Source organism: Pleurodeles waltl, chromosome 5, assembly GCF_031143425.1.
Source record: "Pleurodeles waltl isolate 20211129_DDA chromosome 5, aPleWal1.hap1.20221129, whole genome shotgun sequence".
Lineage (NCBI taxonomy): Eukaryota > Metazoa > Chordata > Amphibia > Caudata > Salamandridae > Pleurodeles > Pleurodeles waltl.
Window position 1 is genome coordinate 734834210 of NC_090444.1, and position 13266 is coordinate 734847475.

At 42.4% G+C, this 13266-nt stretch overlaps 1 protein-coding gene across 4 annotated transcripts in view; it reads left to right on the forward strand.

The window, feature by feature from the left end:
* The window catches only part of BIRC6 (baculoviral IAP repeat containing 6), a 1722273-nt gene that overhangs the window by 1416552 nt on the left and 292455 nt on the right, over positions 1 to 13266 (forward strand). For all 4 annotated transcript variants that reach the window (XM_069234691.1, XM_069234693.1, XM_069234692.1 and 1 more), the window contains one exon: positions 2141 to 2441. In XM_069234691.1, the coding sequence (XP_069090792.1) occupies positions 2141 to 2441 (301 nt within the window). The remainder of the gene's footprint in view (positions 1 to 2140; positions 2442 to 13266) is intronic.

Genomic DNA, 13266 nt, shown 5'->3' on the forward strand with positions numbered 1-13266 from the left:
TGGGAGCAATGAGGCAGCAGTGTAGTTTTTGAGGCCACAAACTACTACTGCTATTTTAAGTGCATTGAGCCTTTATTTTTTTATTTAATTATTTATTCCTTTGCATATTGCATGGTCTCTTCAGGGTTTCTTTCTGTGGCCTGAGCATGATGGTTTGCCCACCGATCCCCTAAATCACCTTTACTATTGTTTTTCGGGATACAGGCCCCATACCCTGCTTCTTGTAATGGCAGCGGCAAGACTATTTTTTTCTTGTGGCTATCCAATCATATTGTTGGCCCGAAGCCTCAGGTTTATGTCCGCAAGCCTGATGTGGTGAGTGCATGTAAAAGCTCCATCATTCAATATGAGGCCTTCATTTCTTTAAATTGTAATCCGCAGACCATATGCCCAGACTTCCACAGAATAAAATCGCCGGTATATACAAACGTTTCAGTTTTTAGAAACCCACTAACAAGTGCTTGCGCCTTTTGTAACAATCATTTCTGAGAAACCACTGAACAGATGTACACCAAACCAGCAAACTGATTGCAGCATAAAAACCTGACAATCATTGAAAACACGGTTGAAAACTGATCTGTTTCTGTCTCAGATACACAAAACCACTAAAATTCACTAGTTATTGTTATTAACGCACACACCCTAACTCAAGCCGCCTGCCATGCTCAAAGCACCGATTTGTCAATAGTGCAAAAATAAAGGAAAAGCTGTCAAGTGAAAACATGGTGAGTACCATGAGTTACAGCATGTGTTGCGTTCGCTGGTAACCATAGCTGACAAATTTCAGTGGCTTTTGTGTTTGAGCTAGAACCATAACTCATTTTTTAACTGTGTTTTTGTGAAAGAGTTAAACGTTAAAAGAAATAGTCTTAGTACCCAGTGCAGAGTTGTCAATAGTTGACTTGAATAGATGTGTGCAAATCAGGCACAACTCCAACGTGGCTTTTTCATACAGAAGAACTTAGTTTCTAAAACTCTAGCAAGAGTTGCTCATTAACATTCATAAGCACTCTACCTGCCGCATCCATGTGCAAGATCCTGGAACACTTTTAAAATTGAAAGTAGACACTTTACTAATTGGGCAAAAAACTGCCATGCTTGTATACTAATTGCCACTGAGTGTACTGATATTTAAAAAGGGAGGGTCCCCCAAATGTTACAGGCCAATATCTCTAATTGACAGTTAAGTAAAAATCCTAGGGAGGGTTATTTTTAATTGTCTGCAGTCTTGGGTTTGTGATGATAACATTAGTCATAGTCAAAGCAATCTTTATTGCACTTTGTTTTTCTGCAAATGTTAATCGCGGTTCTTTTCAACTCTGAAATCACTTGCGTTGATAACGCAGGCAGGCTCCTACGAACCTCCAGACGTTAGGCAATGTTCTTGCTTCCTTAAAATTTGTATACGCTATAGGAACTCGATGGGGGCTAGTTCTTATTTGTTTTTAACGATGTACTTCATTATTGGAGGTTATTCTGTGTTGATGTAATTACTCTTAACATATCGGAATCCGTGTTTTAAATTGTGATTTGTGCGTTAATGACTTATTCTCAAAAATCGCATAAAGATTTTTTGATTGATTAATTGAATGAGTGGCATGCTGGGATAGAGCTAGACAAAAGTCCATGGGTATCCTTAAAATGGAACCGCAGTTTTATCTTTAAGGACACCCCTATTGGAAATATCTAATTTCATTATTTATTTATTTTTTTTAAACCCAGGGTAATAAAATGTTTTTCAAAAGCTGCCCTTTTGTGTTTTAGAAGCTTTACTAAATCCGTAAGTTTTTTTTTCGTATAGATAGTTTTAAAAAAAGGTGAAAAAAGGTAAAGGAAGTGTTGCCCGTTTGTACACATAACAGCACTTTGCTTAATTTGAATATTTTTTCCTTTTTTAAATATATTCCGAGATCTCACCTATGTTCAGTGATTTTCCATTGGTTCTGCATTTGATAACTTCCTACTCTCTCGAGAGAACTAGTGTTATAGGTAAGTATTTTTTCATCTTTCCACTTAATATCTATTGCTTCAATTGTCAGGTTGGTGTAACCTTTAATAGGCAATAATTTGTGTGAACATTTTATTCAGGCATTCCATAAGCATGGAACTTCAAGAACACTTTGTATTTTCTTTCTTTAAGGTGAGTGCTCCTGTCATTACCTCCACCACGCAAGAGAAGCCAAAAGACACTGACCAGTTCGAATGGGTGACTATTGAACAATCTGGGGAGCTGGTCTACGAAGCTCCAGAAACAATAGCTGCTGAGCCACCACCTATGAAATCAACTGTGCAGACAATGTCCCCCATACCTGCTCATTCTCTAGCAGCTTTTGGATTATTTTTACGTCTTCCAGGCTATGCAGAGGTTTTGCTGAAAGAAAGAAAGCATGCTCAGTGCCTTCTGAGGTTGGTTTTGGGAGTGACAGATGATGGTGAAGGAAGTAAGTATTAAATATTTGCGTGCTGCCTTGTCTGTTATAATATGCAAAATGCCATTGTATGTGCATTATGGACCTTGCAGCGTTAGTGTTACTACTCAGTGAACAATAATCTCCATGTTTTCAGCGATACATTGAAATACATAGCCCATAGCCTTAAATTACCACTGGTGTTACAGTGCAACACTCAAAATATCTGAAGCATTAACTGGCAAACTAGTATGTGGCTTGGAATTGTTTGTAGAATGTCATATAAGGGTAGAGTTGATTTGCGGGGTGAGGGTTTAGACCTGGTTTGGTGGTGGCTTAGTGAATGTGTTGCTGCCGGTGTGCATGTCAGTGTTTAATGGGTATGTGAGATGTTATTCTATGCTGTCCTTCATACCTCTTTCAACATTGATGGATGAGAGAACCTCATACATAGAGCGTGTGCGAACCTGTGCTTTCCATTAGTAATTATTAAATGTGTTCTGTTAAGTTGATTCAGTATCACTTCTGGGTCTGAAGCTTGAAGAACCATGAAAGGGTAGGTGGTTTTCTAGTTTTCTATATGGATAAGGGGAAAGTTCCAAGGTTTGCTGGCTTGGATCTTAAATAACAAAATGAGAGTATGATTTTTTTGACATGTGATCCTTAAATGTGTGTGTGTGTTAGGACAGAGGATGCATCTGAGGTGGTGGATCTAGATTTTCTGTTGGTGGAATTTTGTCCAACGCCTGCTAGTGCACTGTGTTACACAGAGTTCTTTCAATGTGATTCTTTGAGACTGGGAGCCATTGCAGAGTCACAAGGGTTGAGATAATGTTGATCCTGAAGATTAAGGGGTAATGGCAGCATGACCACTGAGTTTTGCACCCATTGTTATTGAGTCAGATGGGATTCTCTGTGTATCGACACTAGTAGAATAACTTAGTTGAAGGCTCCGGAAACCCTTTTAGACAATCTATAATGCAGTGGATGACTACTCCTTTTATTCCCCATTTAAGCAATATTTTGTGCCTAAGCCCACGCCAAGCTTGTTTTCCAACAGGAAATCAACAGTATACAACTATAACTGTTCTACAAGCAAGTTCATATTCACACACTACGTTAGCTTTTCCATAAATAATAACTGATATGCACAAATGTAATATTTTGTGTTCCAACTTGTAGCATGACATTGTTTTATGTTGTTGATTTTTCATCCCGCACCTTACAGCCTCTTAAGTGTAACAGCAGGTTCTCTAAAGGGCTTGTCCTGATCAGACTATCACAAAAGCTTAAAGGTTTGTGAAGTAAATATTTTAGATTAGGTACCTATGTGAGTGAGACTTGCTTTGCAAGGCCCAACTCTGGCCCTGCTTTGTTGGCCCACAAAACAGTTTTAGGAGATGGGTTAGCCTTATTCAGTTAGGAATTATGACAGACGTTGGTGCTTTCTCCAGTCCTAAGGATTCACAGCTACATTTAGACATTCAATGAAAAGCTAATGGATTCTGCACTGATTTGCATTTTACCTGCAAATTCTCTGGCAGTTCTGCACACTAAAATGTTCTTCACTGTAGCTTTATGGCACTGATATCTGGGTACTCAAAATAAAAAAAACAGAGTCTGCTTCAAGCAAAGGTTGTTGAGATTATTTCCAACAACCACAAGACATTGTGCTTTGAGCTGGTATCAAAGACTTAGGCCCTCATTACGACCCTGCGGTCCGAAGACTTCTGGGGCCGCAGTGGCAGTCTCACCGCCGATGTGCCAGCGGTGAAGACTGACAAATTACAAGTTTGACGATTTGGCCTAACCCAAACCGCCGACACTCCACCCGTCCCGCCGCTTTTCCTCAGTCCGCCAGGCTGGAAGTGAGCACCTCCGGCAGATGGCAGGTAAAAAAAAAGCAAGAATCTCTTGTCCCAACACGGGTGTGAGTAGCTCAATCAGTCCTATTTTTTTCAATGTATTTTATTTTATATATATATATATGTATATATATAGATATATATGTGTGTGTGTGTATATATATATATATATATATATATATATGTATGTTCGATGGCATGTGTAGCTGCAGATACACATGCTTTGCACATCCCGCCATCTAGTGTTGGGCTCGGAGTGTTACAAGTTGTTTTTCTTCGAAGAAGTCTTTCGAGTCATGAGATCGAGGGACTCCTCCCCTTTCGGCTCCATTGCGCATGGGCGTCGACTCCATCTTAGATTGGTTTTTTTCCGCCATCGGGTCCGGACGTATTCCTTTTCGCTTCGTGTTTCGGGTCGGAAAGTTATTTAGAATCTCGGAAAAATCGTCGGTATTGTTTGCGTTCAGTATCGGGTTAGTTACAACAGATCGACACCGACTTTAGAAGAGCTCCGGTAGCCCTTCGGGGTTTTTTCGATCCCCCGTCGGGGCCTGGTCGGCCCGGCCACGTGTCTCTTCAAGGCTGATGGAACGGACCCCATTCCGCTTCTGCCCAAAATGTCACAACAAGTATCCGTATACAGATCAGCATCTGGCCTGTAACTTGTGTTTGTCTCCAGAGCACAAGGAAGATACTTGTGAAGCCTGTCGAGCGTTTCGGTCGAGGAAGACATTAAGAGACCGAAGAGCGAGAAGACTGCAGATGGCGTCGGCGCCGACAGGACAAGGGCGTTTCGAGGAGGAGGAAGAAGAAACCTTCTCCATTCAGGAATCGGACTCAGACGAGCTTGAGCCCGAAGAAACGCCGAAAACCGTGAGTAAGACGTCGAAACATAAAACTCACGAGAAGACCACAAAAGCCCAGGGGACGCCACTGCCAACAGGCCATGGCTTAACCCGAAAAATAGGTGACCGATCATCGGCACCGAAAAAGGGCACGCTTGTGTCGAAGTCATCCGACTCCGGTCGAGATAACGGCACACAGCAATCTCGGGCCCGAGACAGTGGCTCCGAGCAAGTTCGGCACCGAGACACCACGACGCCTAAAATAAAGAAGGTTTCCTCAGAGCCCAAAAAGGCGACCAAAAAGGTTTCGATTCCAAAACATCCAGCCTCGGAACCTAAAATAGGTTCCTACACAGAGGAACAGGTATTGTCCTCCCAAATGCAAGGACATAAGTTCGGAGAAGAACTTGAATCAATGGAGCCAGACTACACCCAAAGGAGGCTCCACATTCAAAAGGACACAGGGAAGATAAGCACTCTTCCCCCAAATAAAATGAAAAGGAAACTTGCCTTTCAACGAAAGGACAAGCAGCCACAGGCAAAGGTGGCAAGACAAACAACTCCGCCACCATCTCCACCACCATCAATGCACACATCACCGGTAGCCACTCCACCACTGATGCAATCCCCGACTCATACTGCAATGAGTCAAGATGTTCCCGACGCATGGGACCTTTATGATGCTCCGGTATCAGATAACAGCCCAGACTGTTACCCTGCGAGACCGTCGCCACCTGAGGACAGTACATCCTACACGCAGGTGGTCTCAGGGGCAGCTGCTTTTCATAACGTCACCTTGCATGCAGAACCGATTGAAGATGACTTTTTGTTTAATACACTATCCTCCACTCATAGCCAATACCAGAGTTTACCTATGCTCCATGGAATGCTAAAACACTCCAAACAAGTATTTCAGGATCCTGTGAAAGGCAGGGCCATAACTCCAAGGGTGGAGAAAAAGTACAAGCCACCGCCAACAGGCCCTGTTCATATTACGCAGCAGTTAACACCAGACTCTGTGGTTGTAGGGGCAGCTCGCAAGAGAGCAAACTCTCACACCTCGGGAGACGCTCCACCTCCAGACAAGAAGAGTCGCAAATTCGACGCTGCGGGGAAAAGGGTTGCAGCACAAGCAGCAAACCAATGGCGCATTGCCAACTCACAAGCACTTCTGGCAGGATACGATAGAGCTCATTGGGACGAAATGCAGCATTTCATAGAACACTTACCCAAAGAGTTCCAGAAAAGGGCACAACAAGTGGTGGAGGAAGGACAAAGTATCTCAAATAATCAGATACGGTCAGCAATGGATGCAGCAGATACAGCTGCTAGGACTGTAAATACTGCAGTAACAATAAGAAGACACGCATGGTTGCGTACGTCAGGATTCAAGCCGGAAATACAACAAGCCGTGCTGAATATGCCTTTTAATGAACAGCAGTTGTTTGGGCCGGAGGTGGACACTGCTATTGAGAAACCCAAAAAAGACACTGATACGGCAAAAGCCATGGGAGCACTCTACTCCCCACAGAGCAGAGGCACATTTTGCAAGACACAATTTAGAGGGGGGTTTCGAGGTCAAACCACAGAAGCCACAACCTCACAAGCAAGGCCCACTTATCAAAGCCAATATCAGCGGGGAAGTTTTCGGGGGCAATATAGAGGGGAACAATTCCAAAAAAATAGAGGGAAGTTCCAAAGTCCCAAAGTCCCAAAACAACTCAAAACAAACAGTGACTTCCACGTCACAAATCCCCAACACATAACACCTTTGGGGGGGAGACTAACCAAGTTTTACAATTTTTTTATTTGAGTTCATTCGGTCTAGAAATCTAGACCATTTAGAGTAACAAAGATAACAATCATACATGATAAATAATATTTGTTAAAAAACGTAATAGCAATATAAAAAACGATAATATTCAGGACAGTATAACAATAAAATCAACAGGAATAAGTTTTTGATCATAGATAAAAAGTACAATAAATAAGACATGGCTAAAAATGGTAAGAGAAAAAAGATAAAAGCTAGGATATAAAATTTTGTCTAACATACCAATGTGTGCAGTTATTTTCCCGTAAGACCTGGGCCTCGTCAATCCAAAAAACAAATAGAGTTCCCATTTAGATATAGGATACTTTAACAAGAAGCCTATCAGATTTCAGCTAAAAAAAAAAAAAAAATGGCTCTATAAGCTTATACAATCTCAATTGTTCATATAGAGGGCAACAAGTTCCTGCTAAAAATTCCTACTGATACTACTAGAAAATAACAGTTGAGACTCCTTCTGTGGACTAATGTCAGGATGACTCACATGCCCTTTGATACAATAAACCTACGCCGGATGTACCAGGCCTCCGATAAATATTTGGTAACTGTAATAGCTACCACGGAGGATGAGTCATATGTACAGATTCTGGTGGCGTTTGCTCTAACCTGTAATGACATGTTTTTGCAGAGGGGAATGATCCACCTCCCTCTGGGACTTTTATACAAAGGGCAGAAAAATAGTATATGCTCTATTGTTTCTTTGCAATTTTGGCAAGAGATACATCTATCATTTGAAACTATGTTAGATGACCAGTGAGCCATAAAACCATTAATAGGCAGTGTACCATATCTTAGCTGGAGATATAAAGCACGGGCGTACGGAGGCATGCGAAGGTTCAAGAAGTTCTCAGCCCAGGGCTCGTGCTTGAGTTGGAGAAATTCCATTGTTAGCCTGCCAGCCCCCTTTTGGTGCAAGGAGTCTTCATTAACTTTCTCCCAATATCTTTTTGTGACAAGTTTCCTTGCATTATCGGGGATTTGATCCGGATATTTCCAGTAGCAAGGAAAACCTATTTTGACCCAGGCAGATTTCATCTCCTTCAGCCATGGAATTTTCTCCAGTTCCTGGGGGGGCGGCTATGAGCTCTCTTATAGCCAGCCTATATGGTTCGAGTTCAACAGATTTCCATAAACGAATCCAATAGGAGAGAGGCCTTAGGGCCGCTGTGGTTTTAATACTGTTTAAACCTAGGTCAAGCCTTAGAGGGGTCATTGGTGAGCCCATACCTAACCGGGAAATCTGTCTAAGGAAATGATTTTCCTTGGTTTGCAGAGTATCCAGGTTTTTGTGGGACCCCCAAAGTTCCGCTCCATAAAGGGCCGCTGCTCTAATTTGGACATTGTAAATCTCCGCAAGTATGTTCAAGGGGGGACTCGGAGCCTTTCTCGATCTACGGACAGGGGCTCCGCCTCTTTGGCTTATAATGAGAGCCCCTTTGTCAATGGCTGCCTTCCATTTGCCTGTGGTCGATAGTCTGAAACCCAAATAGTCGAACTCTTCTACTTTCTCCAATGGAATCGAGTTCATTTCTATACTAACGCGCGATCGTTTCTTGGAGGTACTATATATCATAAGTTTTGTTTTCTTAATGTTTACGTCCATTCCATAGTCACTACAAAAAACACAGAATTGGTTGATCAAGTTTTGGATTCCCATTGGCGATTTTGATATCAAAATTGTATCATCTACATATAGCAGACACGGGATTTTTTTCCCAACCAATTTAGGTGAATCATTTGTACAGTTCTCTAAGTAGTGGATGCAATTATTGATATATAGCAAAAAAGAGTGGGTGCCAGGAAACATCCCTGTCTAACTCCTTTTTTAATAGCTACAGGGTCAGTCAACTCGCCCCCCTGGCCACATCTAATTTGAGCGAAAGTATTTTCATGCAGTTGAGCAATGAGTTTCAGGAGACCAGATGGCACTCCCATATTTGATAATGTTGACCACTACAGGTTCCTGGGGATCAAATCAAATGCGGCTCTGAGGTCTATGAAGACCACATAGAGATTACCCCTCCCCAGGTCAACATTCTTCCATTTTATTGACATGAATCTTAGGGCTTGGTCAACTGTACTCACTGCAGGTCTGAATCTTGCTTGTAGGTCAGAAAGAGCTTCAGACTCCATAATCCATTCCTCAAGATGGAGCAGAAGATGTTTTGCATAGATTTTTTGGGAGTTATCAAGGAGACTAATCGGACGATAATTGGCAGGGATATTCGGATTTCCTTTTTTAAAAATGGGTACTATATCAGCCCCTTTCCAAGTAGGTGGAGCGGGGGCCCCTGCTGCAATTGCATTGCAGATAAGGTTGAGATATGGTGCCCATATATCTGGTCTTGATTTGTATAGATCGCCTGGAATCTTATCTGGGCCAGGGGCCTTTCCCCATTTCAATGAGTCTATTGCTGCTCTTGTTTCGGTTAGAGAGAATGTGATCGGGGTGGTCTCTTGGTTTATTGAGGCATCAGGGGCCCACAGAGATGCTTCAGATGGCCCTTCGTATAGTTGCCCAAAGTGCTCTACCCATGATGCTGAGAGAATTGAGGAGCCAGGTGCGGCAGGGAAATCACTACAGTCATCAGTTATTAGTTTCCAGAACCTAGATGTGTTGTTGGATTTAGCAGTCTCCAGAATAATAACCCATCTGGCCTCTTCCCAGCTTCTGCGTGCCTTGGAACATTCCTTCTTATAAACCTTTCTGGCTGTTCTTAACAGCCCAACATGGCCTTCTTTTATTGCTTCCAGGAGAGATAGTTGTGCTTCTCTGCAACAATTGTCAAACCAGGGAGCGCAGTGCTTTTTGTTAGGATTATTAAGAATCTTTTTTGTAAAAAGATGCTTTAAAGATTGGAACAAATCAGTGTGGGCTGCTAAGAGTCTGTCACCCTCCCCATTCTCGTTTAGCCGGATCATACACTCCATCTGGTTGGCAAGCAGGTTGTAAATAGATGCCAGGTGTTTAGGGGAAGAAATAACAGATTCCCATTTTAGGTTGCGTCTGTTATTAGTTAGGGCCAGCTGGGAGGCATGGATCTTAGAGTAGGGCACATTAAACAAAGGAAAAAGACCTCTGGTCGATAAGATCAACGGGTCATGATCGCTCTCAATTTGCTTTTGGACCCTCATATCGAACATGTGGCTCCACAGTCGGATGTCAAGAAATATATAATCAATACGACTGCTGTGCCCTCCGCGCCTAAAGGTAGCTTGCAAATTTACATCCGAGCGCGAGCGACCGTTGCAGGCTCGGAGGCCATGGGCTAGTGTGATATCGGCCAGTAAGCGCGCAGATTTATTCAGCCTTGGTCTTTTGTTGGAGACTAGCTGAGGGATGCCCCAATGGGCATCCTCTTCTTTACATATTCCTTGGACTAGAGGATTAGGTTTGAAAGTGACATTAAAATCCCCTCCAATCAAAACAAAGAAGGAGGGATTGTTTTTAAGAAAACTGTCCAAAATGGACAGGACATCAGAATCAGGGTGGGAGCTCACATTCCTGTTATAGATATTAATTAAAAGTAAAGGTCTCTCTTCAGAAATCATTATTAATAGGACTTGCAAATCAGGGCAACCCATATCTATTTCTTCTATCTTGCACCTAAGAGAAGTATTGATCCACACAAGCAGCCCTCCCGATGGTCTCCCAGAAGATGACTTGCGTGCTGGAACCCAATAGCTTTTAAAGCCTAGTCTATATTTGGGTTCTAATGCCCACGTTTCTTGGAAGAGGCAGATCAGGTGATTATCAATGAAATTGCCCCATCCTGGGCTTTGTAATTTGCTTTCCAACCCTGCTATATTCCAGCTGAGTACCTTATCGAGATCCTCTGTTTTTATGGACCCTGCTTTATTCTGAGGATATTTCCTACAGGGGGAGGAACTGCTAGGAACCATGCTATTTCCCTCAGGTATATTAGGACCAGTAGCTTTCTCGCTATGTGCCTTGTAAACCTCGCTGGATGTGACCCCAGCTATATTTAAATTTGGTAGGTTGGCCATACGGGTGGACCCCAGAATGTGTGGAACAATTGACAGGTACGGAATACATTCCTCGCTTGCTTGGCTCGTGGTGCTTGTTTTACAAACATTGGGAGGAAATAACAACAGACACTTGGGTCCTAGCAATTATCCAGCATGGTTATTGCATAGAATCTCTCAAATTCCCTCCAAACGTCCCACCGAAAACACACAATATGTCAAAAGAACACATGGATCTTCTAGGACTAGAGGTCCAAGCGTTGCTACAAAAAGGAGCAATAGAATTAGTACCAATTCAACAGAAAGGAACAGGAGTTTACTCTCTATACTTTCTCATACCCAAAAAGGACAAGACTCTAAAACCTATATTAGATCTCAGAACATTAAATACCTACATCAAATCAGATCACTTTCACATGGTGACATTACAGGACGTAATCCCACTGCTCAAACAACAAGACTACATGACAACACTAGACCTAAAGGATGCATATTTCCATATACCGATACATCCTTCACACAGGAAGTACTTAAGGTTTGTATTCCAAGGGGTACATTACCAATTCAAGGTGTTGCCATTCGGAATAACAACTGTGCCAAGAGTTTTTACAAAATGCCTAGCAGTCGTAGCTGCCCATATCAGAAGGCAGCAAATGCATGTGTTCCCGTACCTAGACGATTGGTTAATCAAAACCAACACGCTAGAACGGTGTTCACAACACACAAAGTATGTCATAGAAACCCTCCACAAACTAGGTTTCTCAATCAACTACACAAAGTCACACCTTCAGCCATGTCAAACACAGCAATACTTAGGGGCGACAAGCAACACAGCAAAAGGGATTGCCATTCCAAGTCCACAAAGGGTACAAGCATTTCACAATGTAATAAAGGCCATGTATCCAAAACAAAGAATACAAGTCAAAATGGTGATGAAACTCCTAGGCATGATGTCCTCATGCATAGCCATTGTCCCAAATGCAAGGTTACACATGCGGCCCTTACAACAGTGCCTAGCATCACAGGCACAGGGTCAACTTCTAGATCTAGTGTTGATAGACCGCCAAACATACACCTCGCTTCAATGGTGGAACAATATAAATTTAAACCAAGGGCGGCCTTTCCAAGACCCAGTGCCACAATATGTAATAACCACAGATGCCTCCATGATAGGGTGGGGAGCACACCTCAATCAACACAGCATCCAGGGACAATGGGACACTCAGCAAAAACTGTTTCACATAAATCACTTAGAACTACTGGCAGTATTTCTAGCGCTAAAGGCATTTCAACCCATAATAAGCCACAAACACATTCTTGTCAAAACAGACAACATAACAACGATGTATTACCTAAACAAACAGGGAGGGACACACTCAACACAGTTGTGTCTCCTGGCACAGAGAATATGGCATTGGGCGATTCACAACCACATTCGCCTAATAGCACAATTTATTCCAGGGATTCAGAATCAGTTAGCAGACAATCTCTCTCGGGATCACCAACAGGTCCACGAATGGGAGATTCACCCCCAAATCCTGAACACTTACTTCCAAAGTTGGGGAACACCACAAATAGATCTATTTGCAACAAAAGAAAACGTAAAATGCCGAAACTTCGCATCCAGGTACCCACAAGATCAGTCTCAGGGCAATGCGTTATGGATGAGTTGGTCAGGGATATTTGCATACGCTTTTCCCCCTTTCCCACTCCTTCCATATCTGATAAACAAGTTGAGTCAAAACAAACTCAAACTCATACTAATAGCGCCAACTTGGGCAAGACAACCTTGGTACACAACACTACTAGAACTCTCAGTAGTGCCTCATGTCAAATTACCAAACAGACCAGATCTGTTAACTCAACACAAACAACAAATCAGACACCCAAATCCAGCATCGCTGAATCTAGCAATTTGGCTCCTGAAGTCCTAGAGTTCGGACACTTAGAACTTACACAGGAATGTATGGAAGTCGTAAAACAAGCTAGGAAACCTACCACTAGACATTGCTATGCAAATAAGTGGAAAAGATTTGTTTATTACTGCCATAATAATCAAATTCAACCCTTACACGCATCTGCCAAAGACATCGTAAAATACTTACTACATTTGCAAAAGTCAAAGCTAGCTTTTTCTTCCATTAAGATACATCTTACCGCAATTTCAGCTTACCTGCAAGTTACGCACTCAACTTCATTATTTAGGATACCTGTCATAAAAGCGTTTATGGAAGGCCTAAAGAGAATTATACCACCAAGAACACCACCAGTTCCTTCATGGAACCTCAACATTGTCTTAACACGACTCATGGGTCCACCTTTTGAGCCCA